Genomic DNA, 24,275 nt, shown 5'->3' with positions numbered 1-24,275 from the left:
TAAGGAAACCCAAACACATCCAATTACAGAGCAGAAAGTGTTGGGTACCTCTGCAGTACCTTCCGTCACCGAGCCTAATACGGGATAGCGCTGCTACACCGTGAACATCCTGATGTTGGCGTCGTCAAACCCCTCTTCCTGCGTTTCCAGCTCCGAGAGCAGCAGCTTACGACTGTCAAAGCCGGCAACCCGTTCGCGAAAACAAACAAGATAGTGCTGATACCGTTGCATATCGACAACAACCACTGGTGCGGTGCTGTGATCGATTTTCGGAGAGAGACTCGGAGAATCACGCTCTTTGACCCGCTTCAAGCGTCGAAGTCAAAGAATTACGATATCTGTGAAGCCCAACCGAAGTGTATTTTTGGAGAAATATGTACCCTTCTGACAATCAAGCGAGAAACACGTTCACGACAGCCAGATGGATCAAGTTGTGGTGTAGCTGTCCTTATGTTTTTCGAGTGCTTCCTCAGAGAAATTCCACTGCCAGCCAAACCAACTTTACCGCTCATACGATTTTTAAGCTCCGCTATATGCTGAAACGTCTGATGTAGCTACATTTAGTTTTGCCAAATGAATTCATGCACATTAATGCTTCACTGTCTCGTTGGGGTTATCGTCGCTAATCAGTGCCTGGCTTTCCGTCTTAGTGCTTGAGCTACCGTGTTGACGCGTTTCTTGTGCTTGTGAAACTCGCGCTTGAGTCGCTGAAGCTGGTTTCTGGCCGTCTAACATCTCGCTGAACGTTCTCGATGTTCTTCCCCTCTCGATCGACGTACACAACCTTTCGCGATTACCCGCATATGGAAGGACAGTCCGCCTACAAGTAAATGAATGCTGCCCGTGAAACACTAAGTTTTATGTACCTTCAAGCAACACACCAGTAAAACAAGTCACATTCATGCAACGTGCATGGCTGGATCCACGAGAGCCACACGATCTAATGTCTACAAACGATGAAATTTTTGAAATCAATTGCCAATAAAATACCGAATATTACCGCTCTGAATTGTAATCGGTACCTGTAGGACATCACTCGGGCCTGGAGACATTTGCCCCTAGCTCTCGCTTAAGTACGAGCTGCTCGGTACCTTTAACAGCGCTCAAATTTCAATTAACGTTAGAGCGCCATTAAATGGCATACGAGATGAACAGAGTTTTTGTTTTTACAGATTTTGTAAGTTCATCTCGTGTACATATCAACCAACATGACTTCACCAGTGTCACTTACCGGTATGCACCTCAGTCTGGATACAGCACAGGACAGGATACGCCCTTGCAATTGTCAATAAGATAAAAAGCGTACTCACGGAAAATGCTACATGTAGCTGCAGTATCTGCTCGCTGACTCAATACTGATTCAATTTAATCGTCACGCAGAGATTGCGGCGGTACGTGCTCGGATGTCACTTAGGCGATCAAGCGATTTCTTTTTCTCAAGAGATCCCGTGTTCCTTGCTGCGGCTCACTTTATACCAAGCCTCCTACGAGCCCGAGCAAGAGCCGGGCTCCCGGGTTCTTGGGTGGAGCCCGGAATTTAAACTAGGCGGGCTCTCGGGATCCTGTGTTAAATAAGTTAAATATAAGGAGTCCGTTGTTATGGTCGGGATCCCGGTTAATTTAGATGCGTGTGACTTATTTGAATATCCAGGATCCAGATCAAGATTTCAGCAAACCAGGGCGTCTCAGTAAGGCCATGGTTCTAACAAGATCTCAGGCCCGTGCCGCAGCACAAGACCAAGCGGGCATACTGGAAGGGATTGTTACCGAGGTACACGATGAAGAGCTCCTTGCTGTCGTCCCTGCACATGCCCCTGCGCAGAATGTTCGCCTAGAGTCTCAAGTCTCAAGAATCGTCGACAGCTTCTGGAGCGAGACCCAAAGACTTGCTGCAGAGACTACAATGATGCAGAGCAATCAAGTTCAACAAGCGAAAGAGTACCACGCCGCCTTGGCTGCCATCCACCACGATGCTCGAAGCAGTACGGCTGAGCTGGCAGCACACCAACAGTGGATTGAGGGCCAGATACGAAAGGCCCTGGAAGACACTAACTTGGCTCTACAACAAGAACTGCAAGTTATTTCCAATGCCCAGGTAGTAGGTAATGAATCTTCGCGTTTATTTATCCAGGAGCAGCTGCAATCTGCGCGGGGGGTCGCGCATCTTGAAGTATTGGAGATGAAGAGTGCGATAGCAGCCCAAGCTGCGAAAGTAGAGCAGATCGAGAGAGAAATGACAGTAGCAATCACAAATGCTCATAGCGCACTGGCGCAGCGGATAGATGGTGTGCTTTTGCAACCACAGGCCGCCACTAACGGAGATGTAAAAGGCCAAATGGAAGAAATGTGGGATGCAATGCAGAAGCAGATCGACATGAAGTTTCAGCAGATGACTTCGAGTATTGTGGAGAACTGTATTGCAAAGTTGGAGGAGAGTGGAGGTGTTACCACCGGTAGATTGACGATTTGGCGCGTTCAAAGGCTGGTGTCGGAGTACGTGGCTAATCAGGAAGAGAAGATGGAGCATAAAATTAAGCATCTTGTACAGAGCGCACTCACAGATTAGCAACGAAATGATAAACAGTTTCGAAAAGATTGGCAACAACATGCGTGAAAACATTCGCCAGCAGCTAAAAGATGAATCCGCAGCGACAGAGGTACACATGGAAAACCGAGTCCGTGACATGCTACAAAAAGCCCATGAGGAACGCGTAATTGAATCGCGTCGTCAAATGGAGGCCACTCGCGCAGTTGAAGGGGAACTTGAGCGCACCCGCACAGAACTCAACACAGAAGTTCGAGAACTGAAGGCACGACTCGATAAACTCGAAAACAAGACGAATGAGAAGTCACCAATTATTAGAGTGCCACCAAAACGTCGTACTGAGCGCGGGGATAATACAGTACCCGTCCTTGTAAAGCACATGAATGATCTGGCGAAAGAAAATAAGTGGTCTCAAGATAAGCGAGTGGGTCGTATGGAGCAGTATGTCCAAGCAGAGCTACGTCGAGTTCTCCAGCTTACACCAAGTCTTAGCGTCACAATTCCCCCGGTTTCATCTGATCCTGTACAGCTCCGATCCCAGCAAGAGCAAGTTCCGGTGCCGCATCATTCTACTAAGGTCAAGCGCGCAATTGACCAAGCACAGAAAGCTGTCAAGCGTCGATCGGAACTGGCCGCTCGCCGATACGATGCTCTTCACAAGAACGAGACGAATGGTAGCTGATGATGACACCGACCTCTATATGTTAGTCATTGTTATGATTTTTAAATACATTTCGTGCTCCATCAATGATGTCGAGAGGCTATCCTTCTACCATGACAGCTATTAATACATTGTATTTATTATTGCTTTCCGACCCAACTCAATTACGCCAATGCCAGTGGGGACGGACTTACACATTAATCACTTTCACGATACCGTAGACGCACAGCCTTCGACAAACTTGTCACAAACCATGTCGGAGGAATCGCCTTGCCCAGTAGCATCGCTTCCTGATACGACATACGCTGCCTCCTCGTCAACGCCGGCGACGATGACACCTTTCCCTCTAGTCCAGACACGACAGCTTCGCCTACGATTACTATGCCGGCGACGACGCCTCCGTGTCCGTGATCTCTCGTCCGACACGGGGACCCATTCTCTGTTAAAACGCCCTTCCCAGGGAACTTGCCCCCGGCCAAAATGGTCTCGCTTTTGTCGACAGCCGCGACATCTTGCTCAATGACATTCTTGTTAAGACTGGATGAACCCACGTGTCTGCACTGGCATGCTCGGCACTCAAGCGATGAACTGATTATCGGCTATCACGCAGTGCTACATCCCCACAACGCATCATTTCGGAGCAGACAAGGACGGTAATTTCTGGTGGCACTGTGACCACAATACCCAGTACACGTACGGTCAGCGTGGGTCTCTGATAATTCACCCACGCGAGGATCAGCTTCAGCCTTGGGAGATGGACGTCGGCGCCGAATACAAGGTCCAACTGGCGAAAAAAAGGCTTAATCTTGATCAACAATCGCGGTCGCTACAACTGTGCCGCTGCAGCATCACACGGCTTCAAACAGTGCCCAGAGGACCAGCCACTTACTCATTTCCGCTTCCAAGCGGGTAAATCATATCACCTCCGCCTCATGTTCATGAGGGCACTTGACCAGTTTGAATTCAGCATTGACGGGCATCAACTTCGCGCCATCGCACCGAGCGGAGAATCACTGGAGCCGTCCAAGCTCATCACCAACATCACTATTAACATCGGACAGCAAATTGACCTTCTCGTGGTAGCGAAGAATACCACGGATATGTCCTTTGGATGGCTCTGAATAAGAGCAACGGGGCTCAACCGTTTATCCTGCACGGCGGCGCCACATTAACGCTGGCGAGGGATTGAGCGTCAACGGTCAGGCGATGGTATACGGCGAGGAAGATGACGTAGCCGAGCCCACCACTTAGTACTGCAACGAGACGTCGACGGTCGGTGAGAACGAGTTGACACCTGGAACATCACTACGTTGCCTGCAACCCCAGACAAACAAGAGGTCATCGAGAAGCCGTTTCATCTGCGCAGCCACTCATCGTGCATGGTCGGAAGCGGTCATGTCATATTGGCTGAACTGCCGCCGTATGGAAGAGCTTCAGGTTATGAAGGTGTCGTCGCTCGCCAGAAAAATGACGAAAATGTAGATACATGGACGGCGACCGCTGCAATAGTAGTATCACACACCCTTTTCCTCTTCTTCAACGCTCGCTTGAGAAAATAAGTCGAGAATCATTTCGTCTTCATCATCACGTGGTGTAGCCTCCATTACGTAGCTCACACACTGAGGGATATGAGAATCCAGTTCATCGTCCGGGATTGACTCGCACTGTGCAATGTCCACAAAGGCTTCGTTTCGATTAAGAAAAGCACACATGTCGACATTCTCGTTTGAAAGGCTTGCACGTTGTGATGTCACCATCTCCCCACACACACTGAAGTCTCTCTCGATCTGGGCGGATGATGAGGGTAAAGCAAATAAAACTTTCGCCACCCTCGGTAATATACTGTAGCCGCCACTGTGCTCCATTCGCATCCAAAAAGCAAGCACGTCTTCATTGGCTCTCATCTCAGTCTGATCAATCTCCCAGTTGCGAAGCTCCTGGCTAACTCGATCAGGTTGAGTAGGAAACGGACGTTGAGTAGCACGGTTTCCAAACCGTGCACGTATACCGCTGATGAGGGGTGGGTCATCTTCGGCAGAATGCTGACGACGCACCATATCACTTGCAACAGGGTCTACTACCTTCTCCATCAATGTACGAAGCCTTGTCTTCACTGCCTCATTCACGGAGCTAACGAACACGGTTATTGCATCTTCCGACATTTCTTTTTCCTTGTACAACATTTTCACGACCGCGTTGAGGGACTTCTCCGGGTTTTTGAAGTCAGGGTGCAGTCTTTGCTGCATTTCGAAAACAAAAGATCCTTCATCGAGATAAGTCTCACTTGTGTAGCGGCAGAAGAAACGCGGATCAAAAGCACTGCGTAATAATCGCCTAGTTTGCACCGCAATCTCTGTCAGGTCGTCTACTGCAATCCATTTGAGCGAATCGGGCTTCGATCGATAATCTAACAAAGCCTCCTCCAAATTCAATGTGTCGAGACGTATTTGATACAGATCCATGAGCACTTCTACTTGGTTAGGACGCTCGGCCTGGCAGAGTCTCTTAAGCCTCGAGATTGGATCCAGCAGTGATAAAATCTGCTGAAGATCCCTGCGACGGTTTTTCAGCCTGAAAGATGGCGGAGATACGCGCTGTCGGAGGGCGAGGCGGCGCGTTCGTCGTACCACTCGACAAGTGCTCCCCACTTCTCCAATATTCGGCGGATGGTGCCAGTGATGCTCAAAAACCGATTCGCCGCGTAACCTAGTAACTGGGTAGTAGAGGTGATTGTCTGCGTTCGGCAAAGTGCAGCAAACAGATCTCCAGTCTTTTCATTAGACTGGACGTCAAAAATTGTTCTCTTGATGCGGGCAATCAGCTCCGTCATGACTGGATTATGGGACCGCTGAGCATCTCCATTCATTCCGCAGGCTTCTTTAGTGGCAGCATGCGCCATGTGAGCCATGCACCATTCCCATTTTAGTTTCAGCCCCCTTTTTAGCAAGCTTTTAACATCAGGGCCACCGTCGCTTGTTGCACCGAAGAAATCACTCGGAGTCAGCCCAAAATCACCAAGTAGTTGAAGAGTCCAAGCCTTGTAAGGACCTTGAATCCCCATTTCACGGTCTCCATAACTTGGTGAAAATCTGCGCACTCCGAGAAGAATAGATCGGAATTCCCAGTTAGAGTCGATGAAATATACACGAGCGCCCATGTATTTCTTGTGGGTAATTTTGCACGTCCAGAAATCACTCATTATGACGAAATTGCCAAAGGACCCCAGTTTGCTGTCCCCCAACACGCTCATAATCTCGACTCGCGTGGACGAATAGAGCTCAATAATTGCTCGTCTTATCTTGGCTGCGTTTATAATGATCTGTACGTCTTCTCGCTTTAGCAGGGCTCGACAATACGGGATTCTCGGTACTCACCAAATCTGAAAGGGAGGTTGTTATTGATAATTCGTAGCGTCTCCATAAGTAAGGCAAATCTGCGCGGATTGTTTTTGAACAAGGATGAAGAACGTAAATGCTCGATCTCGTCCTCACGTTTTCGTTTCTCACCCAGTTGTGCTTTCGTTCTCATGGACACAACTCGGTGGGCCGCTGCTAAGTGATTCGCCGGTTTAGACGTGCGATACCAGGACAGTGTACAATTGGTTCCGTTTCTCCTGCAGGTTTCGTCAGCTAGGTAAATCCAGTGACGAACAGGAACCCCACGCTCGACGACCTCAACGCGGACGCCCCATTTGTATATATAGGATGTCTCCTTTTCTGTAGGAGGCTTCAGCACTAGCCCTGGCACCTCAGGAAACGCTGCGATTGCGTTTGTCACCGCAGCGGGTGGCTTTATATTTGCAACTTCGATATCACTTGCAATACCACGCACGCTGTGAGCATCTGCCACCACAGCTGACGAAGACCCATGCGGTGGCACACGTGCTGCTGTGCTTTGGTCCACCTGACCAGCTGAAACAGTTGATGCGCGCGATGCACCAACACTTGAAGCAATGACTTCTTCACCATTCTGGCTAGCCTGCTCATTTGTCGAGTTATTGACGGGCGGAGTGACTGCGTGTGTCTGCGACCGCGGTCGAATGGACGTTAAGCTTCTTTGTGGTGCTCTACGGGAGGCCGCATCTCGTCTATCAGAGTCTGGGGACGCAGCTTCGCCAGCCCCCCCCCCCGTCAGTCCTTCCTGGTCCTGCCCGCTTGCGCGCAGCGCGCGTATCTCTTGGAGGCGTTGGAACAGACTTGGCCACATTTTCGAAGTGTGGAAAAGAGAGCTGCGAGCTTCAAGCTGTGTTGAGTCGACAAGTGGTCTAGATTGCATCCTAGAAAACTGAAATGTAGTTATCCAATCAAGTCGCGTAGACACGAGCCTGAATAACTAAAATAAAGTGCCACAAGAGCCTGGAATAAGAGCCTCAAAGAGAGCCTGCGTTGGGTCTGTACTCTCGGACTTAATTGGGTGGAGCCCAGTGCTGTATTCGCCTGGCTCCAAAAGATATGACGGAGCCGAGGTCCTTGAAGATACAAGCTCCCCTATCCCTGGGCTCGTAGAAGGCTTGCTTTATACTGTAATCGTCGTCGTGGCAGTGCAAAGGCACTTTTCGTAACGCCTCCCATTTGGGCCACACGCTGTACCCATTTCAATAAGATTTTGGAAGGAAAACTACTCTCCCGCGACGGTTCTTCAACGTCACTACTCATACTCAACCAGCGCCTGAAGCTTGCAGCGATCGCTCGCTCGAGCTCTCCCCCCAGAACGCGCCAGTTTCACCATCAGCGTCGCCGATCGCTCATCGCTCTTCGCGTCCAGTCTACGCATTCGTTGGATCTTCTCTCCTTGGCTCAGGCAACTCAGTTTCGCCGCCAAGAAGAGCGAGCGACTCAGCAGAATCATTGGCCAGGCCTTCTTCTGCTTGCAGACACGGCCGCAGCCGGTGGCCCCGTACGTTAACGGAGGAGTAGTGCTGAGCTACCACGCGCCTGGAGCCCCCGAGGACGTTCGCGAGCGCCTTACGCGCCTGTTGCGTCTCTCCTCCGACATGATGACCGATCCGAACCTGATCGAGACCGCAAAGGAATATCTCCACCAGGGAGATGACAGCGCCAGCGATGGGGACGCCGCTGAGGTCGCCGACGCTTTCCACGCCGACGAAGACAAGCTGCAGCGGCTCACAGTACAGTCGCTACCTTACGTCAAATGCCGTGAGAGTGTGAGCGCCGTATTCAGCTTTGACTCGGCTGCTCGCCGCCGCGTTTCGCTGGCATCCGACGCGACTTCCGACACGGCCGATTCTTCGCCTGAACACTCTGACAAGCTCCCCACGTCGCTCTCCTATTCGGTACCATCCACCACGATGGTGACCAACACTCCTCGCGGTCGACCCGCCGTGGACGTTATTGCCACATACATGAACACCTGCGACCAGCGCACGGTCAAGTCGGAGCTGATGCGCGCCCACGCTCACTTTGCGTCACCTCGAGGTACGGTAACAGCCGCATTGTACTTGAATTCTTGCCGCCTGCTGTGCTTGAAGTTGACGTCGCAGACGAATGAACTGACTGTTGTGATTTGGTGACTTGTCTTGTCGTTGGGACGTTTGTGTGTGGCGTTGTTGCTGGTGGTGGAGAAGGCGGTCCGCCGTCGCGCATCCGCTCGTCCTCCATGATGAGCAAGGAAGGCAGCGCCGAGTGGGGCTGGTTCGCAGACATCGACTCGAGCAGCGAAAGCTGGGGCGGCGACGGCTCCGTCCACTCGCTGCGACGTCGACTTAGTGCCGACTTGGGACTTATTGACGTGGGCAACGTCCACGTCTTGGGCGATGAACAGACCAACACGCGCAATACAGCAGCGCACAAGACATTTACTATCGTCACAGAGGGTAACAGCAAAGTGGTTTCCGCCACAGTGTCCATCCCAAAGTTCCGTATCGTGCAGTCACGCGCTGGTGCCGATCGCCATGCGCAGTATTTAATCACACTCATGCTCGGCAAGGAGCTGTACGCAGACTGGCGACGGTACTCGGAGTTCGGAGAGCTAGTCAAGACTCTGGACCAGACGCGGTACACACGCACACAAGACGCATGGGCAGGCATCGAGACGCGCTGGTTCAACCGACTGGAGCCGTCGTATCTGCACCAGAAGTGTATTACACTCGAAAACTTCATGCGTGAGCTCATGTACGAATCCAACGAGCCGACTGTGCTGATCAATTTCCTTGGAGGCTACATGGGTAAGGTAAACGCGCGGCCAACAGACCCTGTGGGCCACAGGCCAGCTGCACAACTGCCAAAGGAGCTTCGTCCACCGCAGCCGCAACACGAGCGAGAACTGTTTGAGAAAATGTGGGCTGAGAACTTTAAGCGGTCACACGTCGACTACTCTCACAGTTTGCCGTCGGGTCAGACGGCCAGCTAGAGCTGAAGAGTAATGAAGGGGTATAACGATAGTGCGCCATTATTTGATTATTCGTGTAAAGGTCACGCTGACCAATGCACGTTAGCTTTTTCTAATTGGACTTGAAAGACCTCTAAATCACAGGCGTGTTTCCTAGTTGGCAGGAAAGTCTATAGGAACTTAATTTTGAAGGCTGCGGCTGTCGAGTAGCAGAGTTCGTGCTGGTACACGATGAGATCGGGAATATGGGAGATGTCACGCAAGTAGAAGAACTGAGCGAGTCGCGACTGGACGATGAGTGGGAATAACCATGGCGACACCTGCTGAATAGCAGCGTCAGCGTGGAGTTGCACCGCTGAAGATTGACCAAGACGTACCGTTGAAACTAGCGAATGCCAGCTGAAGCCGACAATCGTTCCGACAATTGCACCCACGGCAACTTGGTCCTTCGTGTGATAGCCCAAGCGCACTCGAGAGTAGCAAGTGAACGCAGCAAGGAAAATACAGCCGGCGATAGTGATCCACTGCTCGATGTAGCGGTGTGCGTTCAACCTGCGGACACAAATTTTAACGGTTAGTAATTTCCTGCACTTTTGAGAGCATACCGGATGGATTTACCTCGAGTACGTATAGGCGACGGCGTAGGAGGCAAAATACGAGATGAACTGCGAATGGGCTGAGGGCATTCCGGAGCCACTCATACGTGCGCCATCCGGTCGCTGCTGGTTAATTGTCTTCTTGAGGATCTTGTTGATCACTTCACTAATGACCTGCCAGCCGTTAGTCAAGGTAATTGAATCCAATGCAGCAAAAGGCGAGTCCTTACCTGGCCAAGAAACATACTGACGCTGTCCAAGTCGCGCTGGAAGGTGACGAGCGTCACATGCATGAGCGTCACGAATCTGCCGTTGCATTTCTAGTTAGCTCCGGAAGTCCTTAAAACAAACGACATGTTAATACGTACACTGGCGAGAGAGTGAAGAGCGCCATGATGACGCCGAAACGGTCTGTTGGGTCGTATATGACCCATGTGAGCTCGAAGGCCTTGAGCGCCTTGCCCTTGGTCTCCGCTGTCTTGGTCATTGAGTGCCACGTTTTGCTGTACCGAAAAAAATGTATCAACCGATGATCCGATGCGATTTGCACCTTACAACGTGAGCATTTTTGGTTTCGTTTTTCGTCATTCCTGGAGAGCATGAGGCGCTGGGCGTTGTCATCACCTTTATGAGAAGGGTCCAGACAAGGCTTCAGGGTTCACAGCCTTGGTTGAAAATCTTGTGCATCGATTTCTTGCCAATTCATTTTCACTTCTTTGGAAAAAATCAAAGTTGCCAGAAGAGTGCGTGTAGCGTCCATTCCAACTCAATAGTTAGTTGATAGGATCACATGTACTAATTTCTTTGTCGTGCATTAATGTCTTGAAGCCAGAAGAAACACGCTTAACTAGCTTCGCTAGCACATACAAGGGTAACGAGCTGTCGTTTGCGATGAACGCTCACTGTACGATGCGTTTCCACGACGATATTGAGCGGAATGTCATCGTCTCATCCAACAGGTTTCAGCTTACGCGACTTCTACATGTAGTCAAGAATGATCCAAGTGCATACTACAGCGAGAAAGCATGAATTTTGATAATTGTACAAAGAGCAAGTTAAGTGTACTGTAGACGAGCATTTATCCGACCGAAATCGATACATAAAGTGCTCTCATCATTTCTTGTAAAGCAAATGATACAGGAACTGGACGTCATTCGGATCGGCATGAAGGTGGTCTCCTTATTAGCAGCGCCGTCATAAATGAACATTTTTTTCTATTTAAGCAAGCACGATCAGAATTTGATGTTCCCCGTGCGTAGTTCTTTGCTTCATACACCTACTGAGACTTCTTCTTAGGAGAAGTAGCAGTAGCCTTTTTGCAAACTTCGTGTTGGTAGACAGTCAAGTCGGGGATGTGCGAGATGTCGCGGACGTAGAAAAACTTGGCAAGGCGCGACTCCACTAAACGAGGGAACAACCACGGAGAGGCCTGTTGAAATTTCCGTGAATGATGTCAAATTTACACAACAGTAGGCATAGTAATAGTAGCTAATCCAGCTTACCGCAGCGACCAGAGCGTACCAGACAGTCCCAGTAAGCACCCCGACGGCGGCACCAACAACCACTTGGTCAATCGAGTGGTAGTTCAAGTGGATTCGCGAGTAGCAGGTCAACACTGCCGACATAACAGCACTGAAAATAGTGAACCACTGCTCCAGAAATCGACGGGAGTTCAGCCTGGTAACAGCCACGAACAGCTTGTCAGTGCCTCAAATTTTGAAGCGTTATCGCACGGTATCTATCCCCACCTCTTCCATGTGTAGATCACCATGTAAGCTGCGAAGAAACCCATAAATTGGGAGTGCGCCGATGGCATCCCCGGTCCGCTCATATACGCGCCTTCCGGTCGCGGCTGGTTGATGAGTTTCTTTAAGACTTTATTGAGCACGACGCTCACGAGCTGCGAGCAAGCAAGTCCGTTAATGCCCCCCCAAACAGCCCATACAACACCAAGAATAGGCGCAAATTCTCCTACCTGCCCCACAAGCATGAAAATGCTGTCCAAGTCTCGCTGCGAGGCCACGACTGTGAGGTACACGATCACGAGGAAGCTACAGGGCCATGTCAGAGGGAGCAATATTCATACTCGTGTTCAAAAAAATGAACGCACATGGGGGACAGCGTGCATAGTGCCAGAATGGCCCCGAACGGATCCTTTGGGTCGTAAACGACCCACGTGAGCTCGAACTCCTGCACAGTCGTGGCTGCGTCCTCCATTATGCGAAATGATTCGCAAAGTGCGTGGCATCAGGTCACTATTTAAGAGGGGAAAGAGTGACGTCTCAAATTGTCACATGTCACTATTCCTGACCGTGATAGTGCCATCTAATCATGAGTGCGCAGGCAACTCGACTCGAGAGTCTCTTCCTGCTCGTACGAGGTCCGCAGTTGTCCACCGGCTTAGATTATGCATTCATCAAGTGCGTGTTTATTTTCTCTATCTAACTGAAGTAATTGCGCTGCTAGAGCAGATGGAAGCAGCGCGCAGATCCGTGAGAATGCGGCGGAGAAATTAGGCGAAGTGGCCGCACGCTCTACCGATGTCTGTGCGTCTATCTTGCAGCAACTTCGACCTCTGATTGTAGACAGCGAGTGGGATATTCGTGTAGCTGCCTCTAAGTGCCTTAATGTGGTGGCGCACTCCTTGCGGCACGAGGACGAGAACGTCGCCGATCTCTTCGCCTTGGCCTCGTGTACGTGGATTCTTGTACACGGGCATAGGTCAGTAGCGACAATGAATTATCGCTGAACCTGTTATGGTTGCTGTGGTGCTGTGGCTGTTAGTCATGAAGCTTCTAGTGCGGCGCTAAATCTGCAGACGGTGGATATCAACAAGGTGGTGCAGGAGGGCGCACCTTTGTTGCGCAGCGGAGGAGAGGTAGAGCAGCTATGAAGATAGTAGAATTACTGGGACTGACGTTGGGTGGTGTGTGAGGTAGGAATATCAATACACGACGAATATGACGGAGGAAGAGCGGAAGGCTCATGCTGTGAAACAACGTCGACTATTGTTAAGGCGATTAAGTGGAGCAGGAGGGCCAATCTGGAAAACACGCGAGGATTCATTGACGAAGCAACTACTTCCACGACTTAATCGAGACCGTATGAAAGATTGTCGAACACAGTTTGGCGTTGTTTGGGTACTGATTTAATGTGTGGATACTGCAGATGCCCAGGAGATTGCGGATGATATCGAGGCTAGCGAAGCGCAACCTCGCCCTGAAGAGGAGCTTTCTACAGCTACCAACCGGAAGCAAGCAAGTGAAATGTTATCGATTCCATCACGACCCAAACGTCGCTTCGATAATGACACGGCTTCAGAGAGTGACGTAAAACGGCTGAAAGCGGGTCATTGCGGTGATGCTGAGGATGTGGTTATGGTCTCTGGGATTGGCTCCAACGGTCAGGGCGATGAATCTAAGACGCAAACGAACGCAACAATCGTCGCAGCGTTGGTCTCGGATTTGTTCGAGAGTATGTTTGATTCCAAGTGGGAAGTTCGCCACGGCGCTCTCTTATCGTTACGGCAGATTCTTCTATCCGCTCACTTCACAGCTGCTGTCGAAGCTGTTCGTCCAGTGGCGGACAACATCATGCAGCGAAGTTTCGTTGATAAGTGGCTGGAAGAGTGTTTGATACGATGCATCTGTGTACTTGCCTTGGATCAGTTTGTGGACTACTCGGCGGATGGGTCGGTTTCTCCTGTACGCGAGGTTTGCGCGCAGGTTTTCGGTATTTTGCTTGGTAGTCTCTCGAGCGAAGCGACTCTGGTGGGGTATTTGCAAGTTGTGCGGACGCTGTTCAGTGGATCAACGTGGCAGGCTTGTCATGGTGGGCTCTTAGGACTGAAATATCTGGTCCAAGCTCATAAGAAGCATGCGCAAGTGCTGATTCCGCTCTTTTATGATGATGTTGTGACGGCATTCTCCCATTCCGATTCAGAAGAGGACGTGCTCGTCCTGGCCGCTGACATACTTCGAGATTTCGTTTCGTTCTTGGATCGTGTTGAGCGTGTGAAGATTGCGAGTGCTGCTGAAATGTTGTGGGGTTCCTTGGAGCGTCACGAAAAAGCTGGGATGGTTACCTCAAGCATTGTCCGAGCACTAAGCTCTTGGCACAGTCACCCAAGAGTTTCAGAACGTTTGCAGAGTAATATTGGAGTTCAGACAGCTCTTTGGCAGAACTTATCGCGTACAGTTCCAATTCTTCATCACCATGCGCAATCTGTCCGAGCATCCAGTGCAACCTGCGTGGCAGCCATTTTTTCGGGCGAATCTTCGTCTTCAAAGTCGAATCCAACCCACTTTGCTCAAGTGTTTCTACCGCATTTACTACTTCAAGTACTTCTTGAGAAGGAGCAGGCGGTTCAACGAAGCTTACTATCTGCGTGGAAACAAGTGGTCAGTAGGCTGTCGAAAGAAGAGCTACTAGTGCCTGTTGTTGCTGAACAAGTACCAAAGTGGATGGAGTTACTGTGGTCGACGGATGAGATCAGCTGTTTAAACGTTGCAATGACCAACGCAGAAGATGTGGTGTCCGTTGCAGATGTAAGTTGCGTCGCAGATCAAGTAGCACAAGAGAACCTGTCCTCACGAGTAGTGTTTGCCGAGGCTGTTGGGTTTGCTGTTGCCCACGTTCCTCTTTCCAGTGCGTGCATGACGCAGTCGGTTCAGTTAGTCCGCGATGGCTTAAGCAGCAGCTCTGGAGAGCGTCAATGTGGAGTGCTGCTTGCATTGGCAAAATGGGGCTACTATGAGAAGCATTTAAATGCCGAAAACCCGCAAGAACAGTCACGACGAATGCAGCATTTACAAGACGCAATTGGACCTTCTCTCGGGTCGTTTGCGGAGAATCAGTGGAGGGCGGTTCAGCCTGATGTAGCAGCAGAATTCTACATCGAGCAGCATGGCTCATTGAAACGAGTCGTGCAGATGGAAGCTCGAATTATCGACATCTTTTCGTCGGCAGGGATCTCGCTTCAGTCATCAGAAAGACCAGCCTCGGCGTCAGCAGCAGACATTTCACGACAAATCGCTGAACACATCGCTCTGTTCCCCTACGAGGCCTTGCAAAGTTACCCGAACGAGTTTGAACTGGCACATTTCAAGCGACAAGACGTGTTTTTGGTGGACGAACTGGTTCAACAAAGCTTCTCTCGCTTTTATCACCGAATACAAGGTCTGGGCAGTAGTGCGTACTGTGAAATAGTCCCGATTCCTACAAAGAGCGGCTTCTTGGTCAAAGCGCTGATGAACTCGATCAAGGAGGAAGACGAATTTGCATTCCGAACTATTTCTTCGCAGACGATTGCGGGCTTTGTGGTGGATCAAGCACGCACTCAAAAGAAATGTGTCGCAAAGATCATCTCCAATCTCTGTAACAGTGCTGCAGCGTTGGTTAATGTATCGAGCGATACCAGCGACCCCAAAAAAACCTCGCAGGACGACCCTACCTCTGTTCCTCCTGACGTTCTCAAGAAGACAAAAGTCCGAGTTGCTGGCGCGGAGGCAGCGTTGAGTGCGATTTGCAAGCGCGCTGGAGATTGTTTATTTGAAACGTGTCATGCGTTGGAGGATGCCATTTCCAAGGCCTGGATGCAGCAAAATACCGACGAGTTTACTATCCAACGAAGCATGCACTTAATCACGCTGGTGGTGCCGCATATTACGAGTGGTGCGATGAGGACCTGTTTATCTTGGCTAGATCGAATGGCGCAATTGATGCAGCAGACTTGTGAAGACCATCAAACGCGACGTATGGTGGCTCAAGCTGTTGCAACTATCTGCAAGAACGCTGAAGACCAACATCGCGAGCATGCGATGCTCGTTGTATACAACTCGATCTTTGTGGCATTTTCCAACCCTGGCACTGCGAAGACTGAAGCGCTTGAAGCTGCTGTGATGGTGTTGGATCGTATCGTTCACACGCTTGGAGCTGACTTGACGCCATACATACCAAGTCTCGTTCATTACGCGATGAAGACCATGAGCTCGCAGTCTAAACTTGTTCGCACTTTTGCTGCGGGGGTATTTGCCGACTTGGTTCCCTTGATTCCGCTTCAAATGGATCTCGAGCTTAGTGCTTCGGCCCGGTCGCTTCCTGGTTCGCTGAGAACAATTGTGGAGGAAAACGCTGTTTCACGCAGTTTTCTCGAGAGTTTCACGGCTGGGAAGGCTGTTCAGCATACCGATGTGAAGTCTTGGTTAGCTCCTGAGACGTCATTGCGCTTGTATCAACAGCACGGAGTGGACTGGCTCAGCTTTATGGCCAAGAACAATCTCCACGGAATTCTTGCGGATGATATGGGTCTTGGTAAAACACTACAGACGCTATCTGCTATGGCAGCCACGTTAGGAACGACAGATGCCGCCACGCCTTGCATTATTGTTTGTCCACCCATCATCGTTCATCACTGGATTCACGAGGTCAAGAAGTACATTCCTGGCGTCTTTCATTCCGTCGTCGATTATTCACTGCCAGCGAGTGATCGGAAGCGTTTACGTCGCAGGAATGGTATCTCGATATCGTATCATGGTCCGACGTTGCTCGTGACGACTTACTCGATTCTGCGTACTGATATTGAGTACTTACGAGCAGCGGACTTTGCGTATGTGGTGCTTGACGAGGCGCATTTGATTCGAAACCCATCCACGGGACTATTTCGTGCGGTGTTAGAGCTTCACGCATCGCATCGTGTCGCCTTAAGCGGAACTCCGTTGCAGAATAATGTTAGCGATTTGTGGGCTTTGTTCGAGTTCTTGATGCCAGGATACTTGGGCGACTTCGCTGTGTTTCGCCGCGAGTTTGTCCTCCCGATAACTAAGTCGAAAGAACGAAATGCCACGACGAAGCAGAAGGAGCAGGCAGCGATCGCAATCTCGAAATTACACCAGAAGGTTCTACCATTTATTCTTCGGCGAACGAAAGACCAGGTGCTGGAAGAGCTACCCCCGAAAATCATCTCCAATGTGCTGCTACCTCTTTCTCCGCTGCAGAGACGGCTTTATGCGCTGGCGTCGTCGACAGAAGATGAACACGTGCACTCAGAGCGATCTACTCGAGCCACGAAGAAGCAAGAAACGCGTGTGGATACACAACCATTGACCAACGTGCTGACAAATCTCCAACTACTTCGCAAGATATGCGTACACCCAGCGCTGGTTGCTGACGACGCAGTTACTCGAGGTCTGACTCTAAAGGAGAAGAGAGCGCTTGTGGACTGGAAGAGCTCGGGAAAGATGACGGGATTGCACGATCTCTTGGTAGAGTGCTGCGACTTTGCGGCACGGGATCAGAGCTCCGCGTCTGGTGATGACGATACCAGCTTCTCTCCTCATCGGTGTCTGGTGTTCGCTCATCTGCAGAAGACTCTGGATCTCACGGAGCAAATGTTGGAAAACGCGTTGCCTGGCGTGACATATCGTCGTCTGGATGGTCGAACTCCACACACGAAGCGTGCCGATATTGTGCAGCAGTTCAATGCTGATCCTTCGATCGACGTGTTGCTGTTGACTACATCCGTTGGAGGCCTAGGACTCACACTCACTGGCGCCGACACTGTCATCTTCCTTGAGCACTCGTGGAACCCCTTTGTCGATCTGCAGGCAATGGATCGAGCACATCGCATTGGGCAGAAGCGTACAGTCCGCGTGTTCAGGCTTATCATGGAGAGATCTCTTGAGGAACATATCGTAAACCTCCAGGAGTTCAAAGAGCAAGTTGCGGCTACGGTGGTGCAGAAGAGTGATGCTCGAAGCAGCATGAACACGAACACGAAGGGGGTGCTGAACTTACTACAAGCATCATCATCCGCAGTGGCTGCGAAGGAGCTTCGACCATCAGTTGCTGCAAAAAAGAATGGCGAGGATGATCAGCACGTTGCAGCTGCACTGCCACAGGGAGCTCAAGAACTGCTCGACCAGATTGGTGAGCTGTGGGACGAATCTCAATATGAATCCTTAGCGTTTCCCGAAGACGAGTGAGGGTGTTACTGAGTGACGTCATAAGGGGGTATCTCTATGTGATGTATTGGCTCGGATCTGAGTCTTTACTGGGCATCGATCAGACTTTCGACGTCAAGTTGGATGATATCAGCATCGCAGCCCTACAATAACACAACAGGGAAAAGATGAAGTGGTCAGAGTAGCCATTTATCAAACGTTCAGCGTCACAACATACCAAGATCGACGCGATGTTGGGGTTGGTGCGACCCCGGTCACTGTGCACGAACTCCTTGACGTACGTTCCTGCAGATGTGGTGAGACGTAGAAGCATGTAGTGCTTGTTCAACACCTCACACTTGGCTGCATGAATAATCTTCGGCCGCGTCATCAACGTCCTGCGGTGCAACACACGGACGGGTGTCTGCTGCTGAATGGTAAGGTCTTGGATCGAGTCAATCTTCGCAATAGCTTCCGGTGTCAATTCTCCTTCTGACCAAACAACACAGCTGCCGCAGTCCCTTGTTAGCTCAAGTTAAATAGGAAATGATGAGAGCATATAATTTAGTACCAATAAGTCTTCTTCTTGGAGTCAGCACCAGCCTGCAATGCTGCGAAATAGTCCTTTGTGGAGCTCTTGACTTGCACAATCTCGACAGCGCCATTGTTCGCATCGTTGGCAGCCTTTTGAATCTGGTCATACTCGTCCTCACTCAGGTATGCCTTCTTGGCATCTGCAAATGCACAGCAACAGTCGGTAAGGGCTACCAAACTACAACAAACATACACGTGATAGCACACCCAAGATCTCCAAGATGAAAGGCCTTCCGTTCCCAAGCATCCGCACGTCGACATCTTCACGACCCGCAGTGTGGAACTTGTAGCTCGATCCCCGAAAAAACGGCAGAGCGACATCGCCAATGCATTCTTCCACAGATGATTCGCCCATTCGCACACCATCCAGAACCCACGGCGTTTGACTTAGTCCACGCTGGAATTTAAGGTATCGTCCTTGCATGTACACGGAGTCGCGCTCGAAGGAAGCAGCAGCCTCCGGTGCAGTAGTGAGCCGAGAGGGAGGGCTTTTAATTGACTCAGGCATACTCGTCAGTGCTGCTAGAGCACGAGAAACCGCACCAAAGCCATCGAAAACCGGAGGTGGTCCACGACCACGCTTTCGGGTGCCGTCTAGCTGCTTCTGCAAAAGTAACAACAATGCAGATAGATATAACCACGTGAGTAATTACAATCAAACCACATGCCTTTACAGTTAGCTTGGTGACGTACCTTGATGGCCGGAATCTGACGCACTTCGTCAGCGGATTCATCGTGTTTAATGTCGACCAGCACTGCGAATTCGCTTTTAGTAGCACACTCGGCATTCTTCAGCATTCGCGATATGGTAGGCGCCAGTAAGGACTGTTTATTACAAGAGCAATGAGAGGAATAAGCACAGGTTTCAAGCATACGGCTTCGTGGGTCTCACCTTAAGCACATCCTTCATATCAAACGGTATTTTGCGCGGAAAATTGTCGACATTCGAGCGCAAGAATTTAAGCAGCGCGTACTCCCGCAGCAGTACGACGCTGGGCAGTTTGATGTTTAGAGAGAAGGCCTTGACGTCGTAGTCGGCCTCCTCTGCTAATTGCTGTACATCCGCCAGAATCTTCTCATGGAATGCGCCATTCAGTACACCCACACAGCACGTGCAGCCTAGTAATAGCAAGCACAAATGGCAGCTGTAAGCACAATGGCTGGATAGCTGGTATCCTCTTTGTAGTGGTACTACATACCGACGACCTCTTTCGGCTCGACCACGCCACTCTCTTTAATAAAATCGTTCATTGCATCTGCAAGTTTCTCTTCAGTGTAGCTGCAATGACAATATGCAGACAAATACAGCAGAACATGAGTTAATTTGCAGCTGGGAATGCGTGTCATTGGCTCTAGACATCCTGGTCATGTTTAGCTCCAGCTACTCACGCGTAAACGTCCGAGTCCTCAACTCCAGCGAAGCGCAGACAGCATCGATCGCATACACCCAGCTCCTGGACGCGTTGCAGTGCCTTGGCGGACAGCAAGCCACCGCGCAACACGTTCGAGACGTCCATCCCGACGTCGGTACAGTCCAGTCAAACGCTGACGTTGCAGCGATTAGTCAAAAACTGATGTTTGTTTCAACCAATCGTTTAGGTGGTACTTCTGTTTTTTCTGCCAATCGTAGAGTTGATGCTCTTGTTGCCACGTTTTCACACCCCATACAAATCCCAATATGTTACAAACAAGCCCGGCTCTCGGGTCGATTTACAGTCGACGATTGACGTAGAGCCTCGCGGCATCGTGAAGCGAGCGAAGGGGGGACCGCCTTAGCAGTCAGTAGCGCACTCGGCGGCGGATAGAGAAAGCGAACGAGCCATGCCGAGCTTCTGCCCCAAGTACATCGTCGTCTCAGCCTCCGTCTCCTCCGATAAAGTCTAATTCACGTTGCCTTTTTAATCAGATGCGGGGACTTTGTGGAAGAGGACGCGTGTGGGAAGTGCGGCGAGAAGGCGGTGCGTATGGCGGTTAATCCGCGTGATTAGAACTAGAAGTGGGGATATTTACGCTGTCAATGGCTGCAGGTGACGACCCAGGAGAACCCGTGGAAGGCAGCGTCAAAGGAGCCGGGAGGCGACAAAATGAGTGTCCCGGCAGTGCCCACGGCCTTCACAGCGGCAGCACGTATCAAGATGATGGGGTGCGTCGTACGCATATTCCTGGTAGTGCGCTGTGTCTGCTGAGACTTACGTAACGTTATCCTATTGATTTTTTCTAGGGTGCAGCCTGTACCGGAGCCTGCGCGCAAGGAGCAGGCAATTGCTCGCTTCAACTTCGTCCCACAGGATACCAGCACGCAATTGGCGTTGTCTAAGGGTGACGAAGTGGACGTCGTGCGGAAGGACAACGATGGCTGGTGGTTCGTCATAAAGGACGGCGAGAAGGGCCTCGTTCCCGGCTCGTATCTGCACATTGAGAACCCAATTATCCCCGTCACGGATGCTGCGATCTTAGCAGCCCGTGAAGCCTCCAATCAGCGATTCATGGAGCTGCAGCGTACCACTGGAGGCGCCGGACAGAGCGCAGAGGCAGGCGTGGAGTACCAGTCGCCGCTGGGCTTGGAAGCTCTTGCCATTGCCGACTCGTGTGCCCCCAAACCGCCCAATGGACCTGCGCGTGGTGCAGATGCCAAGTCTGGAGGCACAGAATTTAAACCTGGCGAGGTGCGCAAGCTCAGGAAGTGCTACGCATGCAAGGAGACCATTCTGGGCCGCACGAAGGTGTGCAAGGACCAGATTTTCCACGAGATCTGCCTGTTATGCAAAGGATGTCGCGAATCCATCGAGGAAGACGAGGATTTTACGCTCATTAAGAAGAAGGCGTACCATGCGGACTGTGCCAAGGACGTTAACCACTGTTTTGTGTGCGACAAGGAGATTCTGGGTCGGGTGTACCGCGCTGGTGATGGCGCTTTCCACAAGCTTTGTATGGTGTGCTCTGTGTGCAACAAACAGTCGAAGGAAGCAGGAGCTAAGCTAGAGAACGACCTCCTAGTCTGCGGCGAGTGTGTTGCGGAGAAGGAGAGAAAGGAGAGAGAGGAGAGAGAAGCGGCGCTGGAACGGGAGCGGGCTGCGGCGAAGGCCAAGGCGGAAAAAGAAGCTGCTCTTGCGGCGGCCAGAGCGCTGGAGGAAGAGAAGGAGCGGAAAGCGCAGGAGGCACAGAAAGCGGCTGAGGAGGCTGCACGTGCAAAGGCGAAGGCGGAGGCTAAAGCGGCTGCAGCTGCGCGTGCACAGGCAGAGCAAGAGGCAGCAGAGGCTGTGGCAATCCAACGAGCTGCTGCTGCTGCTGTGGCGAAGGGCAATGGACGATCGGGAACGGATAGCTTGCGATCTAGCACGTCAAACCTTGACGAATTTGACCTCGAGGCCACGCCTATCGATATGTCGGGCCACAATGGACGGATCTCTGAAGTATCGGACATCGATTCACTGCTTAGCGACGGCGATTACGCTGGATACATGGGCAATGGTCAAAGGGAATCACTGCGCTTGTCGGAGGTGCTTGACCTCGAGTCTTTCGATGAAGATCGCTTGTCAGACCTAAGCGGCATCTCAGAAGGAGCCGGTGAACGCAGTAAGCAGCGGCGTTCGACGGTGGAGAGGACCGTGAATGAGAACGCAGAGACGTTTTCGGAAGACGAAGACGATCGCGAATTGTGCGGCGGCTGTGGTCTTGTATTGGAAGGAGAAGCAGTCGGAGCCTTGAACCAGTATTTCCACTACGAGGTGCGTGGATGGGAACGATGGAGTAGTGGACGACGTCTTCTAACTGTGCTGTTGGTTTTGTGTGTCTTTAGTGCTTCAAATGCAGCTACTGTAGCCGTGTTATCGCTGAAGATGATGGCTACGCAGAGAAGGATAACCAGGTAATGCTAGAGCTGTGTGTCGGTGGGTATGGTACTCGAGCTTAACGATAAGTTGGTTGCGGCTTCAGGCATTCCACCAAGGATGCTATCAGGCTCGCTTCGGCAAGAAGTGCCACCGATGCGAGAAGGTGCTTAAGGGAAAAGTGGTCAAGGCTCTGGACCATCTTTACCACCCGGACTGCTTTGTGTGCTATCAATGCAGCGCCTCCCTTTCAGGTACGCGACGAATCCATTGCTCACTTTGGATGAAGCATAATGCATTAGCGGCACGATACTAATTCAGTCTCTGTGTGGTGTTTTATCGTCCAGCAGAGAGTTTCTTCGAACACGAAGGCCAAGCGGTTTGCGCGAAATGCAAACACGAGGCAATTGCGCTGGATGAGCCCAGCCTTTCGTATGTAACGCTTTGGCTTGGTGCTGGCAATGATTAGATGGACTAACGTGGCGTTGATGCGCTATCCAACAGAGAGAACATGGCCCCAGTGGCCAAGGGTATTGCTGGCTATCGATTCGACGCCCAGGATGACACACAATTGACTATTTATCCTGGCGACGAAGTCACTATTCTCCAGAAGGTTCGTTCATTGCGAGAGAAATAAACTGGTAATGAGTCATTTAACGGTGCCTTATTTTGGGCGACAGGACGATGATGGCTGGTGGCTGGTGGATCTGCGAAACAAGCGTGGTTACGTACCAGGCTCCTACTTAATCGAGCGCCCAATCGAAGAGCCAAAGCCGCAGCCGAAGAAGAAAAAGAGTGCCTTCAAGAGTAAACCCAAGCGGAAGCCGGGTCTTTGCAGCTCGTGCTCGACGCAGAACCCAGCAGAAGCGCGTTTCTGCAGGAGCTGTGGTAACAATCTGATGGCCTAACTGGTGGATGAGTAAGTGAGAAAAAGTAACAAGCGCGCGGAAGTTTGTTTAGAGAAAAGGTACGGATGGACAGGGGAGACACTGACCGAGACCTTGGCCTTATGAGCCGTGCGATGGCTGCTTTGTGTCTGTCTTGCTTTGGCAGCGAGTGTACAACCCCATGAAAATGTCTCCCTGTCCCCGGTCATAGTAGGTGTTTGCTAAGGAAATTCAACGGGCACGTTTTAGCGTCCCAGAGTGTTTTGTCTTCCTTGCAGCCACCAACTTCGATGATGGCTTGGACTTCCGATTCACTTGTATTCTTGCTTTGGGGAGCTAACATCAGGCTGAAGATCATGTTACGTTCGTCTTCCCGAGCTTTGACAGCGCTGACTCGAGACAGCTCGCGGGGTATGCAGACTCGCCGTTCCGTTCGGATGTGGGATCGCGTGCAGCCGTCGCTATGGCATCCGATGGCATCGCTAGAGCAGTCACTTATGGACGTGGAGGTGATGGCTCGTCGAGTGTTCTCGCCACGATTCCCACCGTTTGCGCCGTTCACGCCCGACGTGCAACCGAATCTGCATCAGGGCGACGACGAATTTTTTAAGGACCTGCCGATTAAGAAACCCGAAGAAGCGACTAAAGAGACGTTGCAGGCCGCAGCGCCAGAATATAGCGCCCAGAACCCGCTGGAGAAGGAGGGGACTGAGGCTGCTCTTGATAAGGCGGAGCCTTCTACCGGTGCAGCAGGCGCGGTGCCGCACCCGACGTACTCGTCGTATTCGTACACATACTCTACCGTGTTGGACCACAGTGGCCACCGCATCGGCTCGAGTCGTCGACGTTACGAGGACTCGACGGGCCGTTTGAA

At 51.1% G+C, this 24,275-nt stretch overlaps 9 protein-coding genes across 9 annotated transcripts; 5 read left to right on the top strand and 4 right to left on the bottom strand.

Moving 5' to 3' along the window:
- Positions 1–6,206: 6,206 nt before the first annotated feature.
- On the bottom strand, positions 6,207–7,075 carry PITG_09993 (uncharacterized protein; the record flags this gene model as incomplete). Its single annotated transcript, XM_002902484.1, has 3 exons — positions 6,207–6,295; positions 6,713–6,819; positions 7,038–7,075. The coding sequence occupies 3 exons, from the start codon at positions 7,073–7,075 to the stop codon at positions 6,207–6,209; spliced, it is 234 nt and encodes a 77-aa protein (XP_002902530.1).
- An 83-nt stretch (positions 7,076–7,158) lies between these two features.
- PITG_22905 (uncharacterized protein) lies at positions 7,159–7,494 on the top strand (the record flags this gene model as incomplete). Its single annotated transcript, XM_002902483.1, has 1 exon — positions 7,159–7,494. The coding sequence occupies one exon, from the start codon at positions 7,159–7,161 to the stop codon at positions 7,492–7,494; it is 336 nt and encodes a 111-aa protein (XP_002902529.1).
- Positions 7,495–7,657: 163 nt separating this feature from the next.
- Positions 7,658–9,606, top strand: PITG_09992 (uncharacterized protein; the record flags this gene model as incomplete). The annotated part of the gene is made up of 3 exons (XM_002902482.1): positions 7,658–7,707; positions 7,881–8,641; positions 8,866–9,606. The coding sequence occupies 3 exons, from the start codon at positions 7,658–7,660 to the stop codon at positions 9,573–9,575; spliced, it is 1,521 nt and encodes a 506-aa protein (XP_002902528.1).
- A 118-nt stretch (positions 9,607–9,724) lies between these two features.
- On the bottom strand, positions 9,725–10,828 carry PITG_09991 (dolichyldiphosphatase 1, putative; the record flags this gene model as incomplete). The annotated part of the gene is made up of 5 exons (XM_002902481.1): positions 9,725–9,874; positions 9,932–10,106; positions 10,173–10,324; positions 10,381–10,456; positions 10,519–10,828. The coding sequence occupies 5 exons, from the start codon at positions 10,635–10,637 to the stop codon at positions 9,725–9,727; spliced, it is 672 nt and encodes a 223-aa protein (XP_002902527.1).
- Positions 10,829–11,426: 598 nt separating this feature from the next.
- Positions 11,427–12,367, bottom strand: PITG_09990 (dolichyldiphosphatase, putative; the record flags this gene model as incomplete). The annotated part of the gene is made up of 5 exons (XM_002902480.1): positions 11,427–11,579; positions 11,653–11,827; positions 11,899–12,050; positions 12,126–12,201; positions 12,261–12,367. 5 exons carry the CDS (start codon positions 12,365–12,367, stop codon positions 11,427–11,429), a joined length of 663 nt encoding a protein of 220 aa, XP_002902526.1.
- A 114-nt stretch (positions 12,368–12,481) lies between these two features.
- PITG_09989 (uncharacterized protein) lies at positions 12,482–13,302 on the top strand (the record flags this gene model as incomplete). Its single annotated transcript, XM_002902479.1, has 4 exons — positions 12,482–12,530; positions 12,622–12,847; positions 12,935–13,028; positions 13,090–13,302. 4 exons carry the CDS (start codon positions 12,482–12,484, stop codon positions 13,300–13,302), a joined length of 582 nt encoding a protein of 193 aa, XP_002902525.1.
- Positions 13,303–13,626: 324 nt separating this feature from the next.
- PITG_09988 (uncharacterized protein) lies at positions 13,627–18,132 on the top strand (the record flags this gene model as incomplete). The annotated part of the gene is made up of 3 exons (XM_002902478.1): positions 13,627–14,655; positions 14,731–15,546; positions 15,628–18,132. 3 exons carry the CDS (start codon positions 13,627–13,629, stop codon positions 18,130–18,132), a joined length of 4,350 nt encoding a protein of 1,449 aa, XP_002902524.1.
- Positions 18,133–18,153: 21 nt separating this feature from the next.
- Positions 18,154–20,201, bottom strand: PITG_09987 (tRNA pseudouridine synthase, putative; the record flags this gene model as incomplete). The annotated part of the gene is made up of 8 exons (XM_002902477.1): positions 18,154–18,254; positions 18,329–18,599; positions 18,662–18,813; positions 18,890–19,288; positions 19,378–19,509; positions 19,577–19,803; positions 19,884–19,963; positions 20,074–20,201. 8 exons carry the CDS (start codon positions 20,199–20,201, stop codon positions 18,198–18,200), a joined length of 1,446 nt encoding a protein of 481 aa, XP_002902523.1.
- A 304-nt stretch (positions 20,202–20,505) lies between these two features.
- On the top strand, positions 20,506–23,422 carry PITG_09986 (uncharacterized protein; the record flags this gene model as incomplete). The annotated part of the gene is made up of 9 exons (XM_002902476.1): positions 20,506–20,525; positions 20,591–20,642; positions 20,712–20,827; positions 20,906–22,412; positions 22,484–22,552; positions 22,621–22,768; positions 22,862–22,946; positions 23,019–23,127; positions 23,195–23,422. 9 exons carry the CDS (start codon positions 20,506–20,508, stop codon positions 23,420–23,422), a joined length of 2,334 nt encoding a protein of 777 aa, XP_002902522.1.
- Between the last annotated feature and the right edge of the window lie 853 nt (positions 23,423–24,275).

This window comes from Phytophthora infestans, genomic scaffold (assembly GCF_000142945.1).
Source record: "Phytophthora infestans T30-4 supercont1.17 genomic scaffold, whole genome shotgun sequence".
NCBI classification, from domain to species: domain Eukaryota; phylum Oomycota; class Peronosporomycetes; order Peronosporales; family Peronosporaceae; genus Phytophthora; species Phytophthora infestans.
This window is presented reverse-complemented; position numbering and strand designations above follow the sequence as displayed.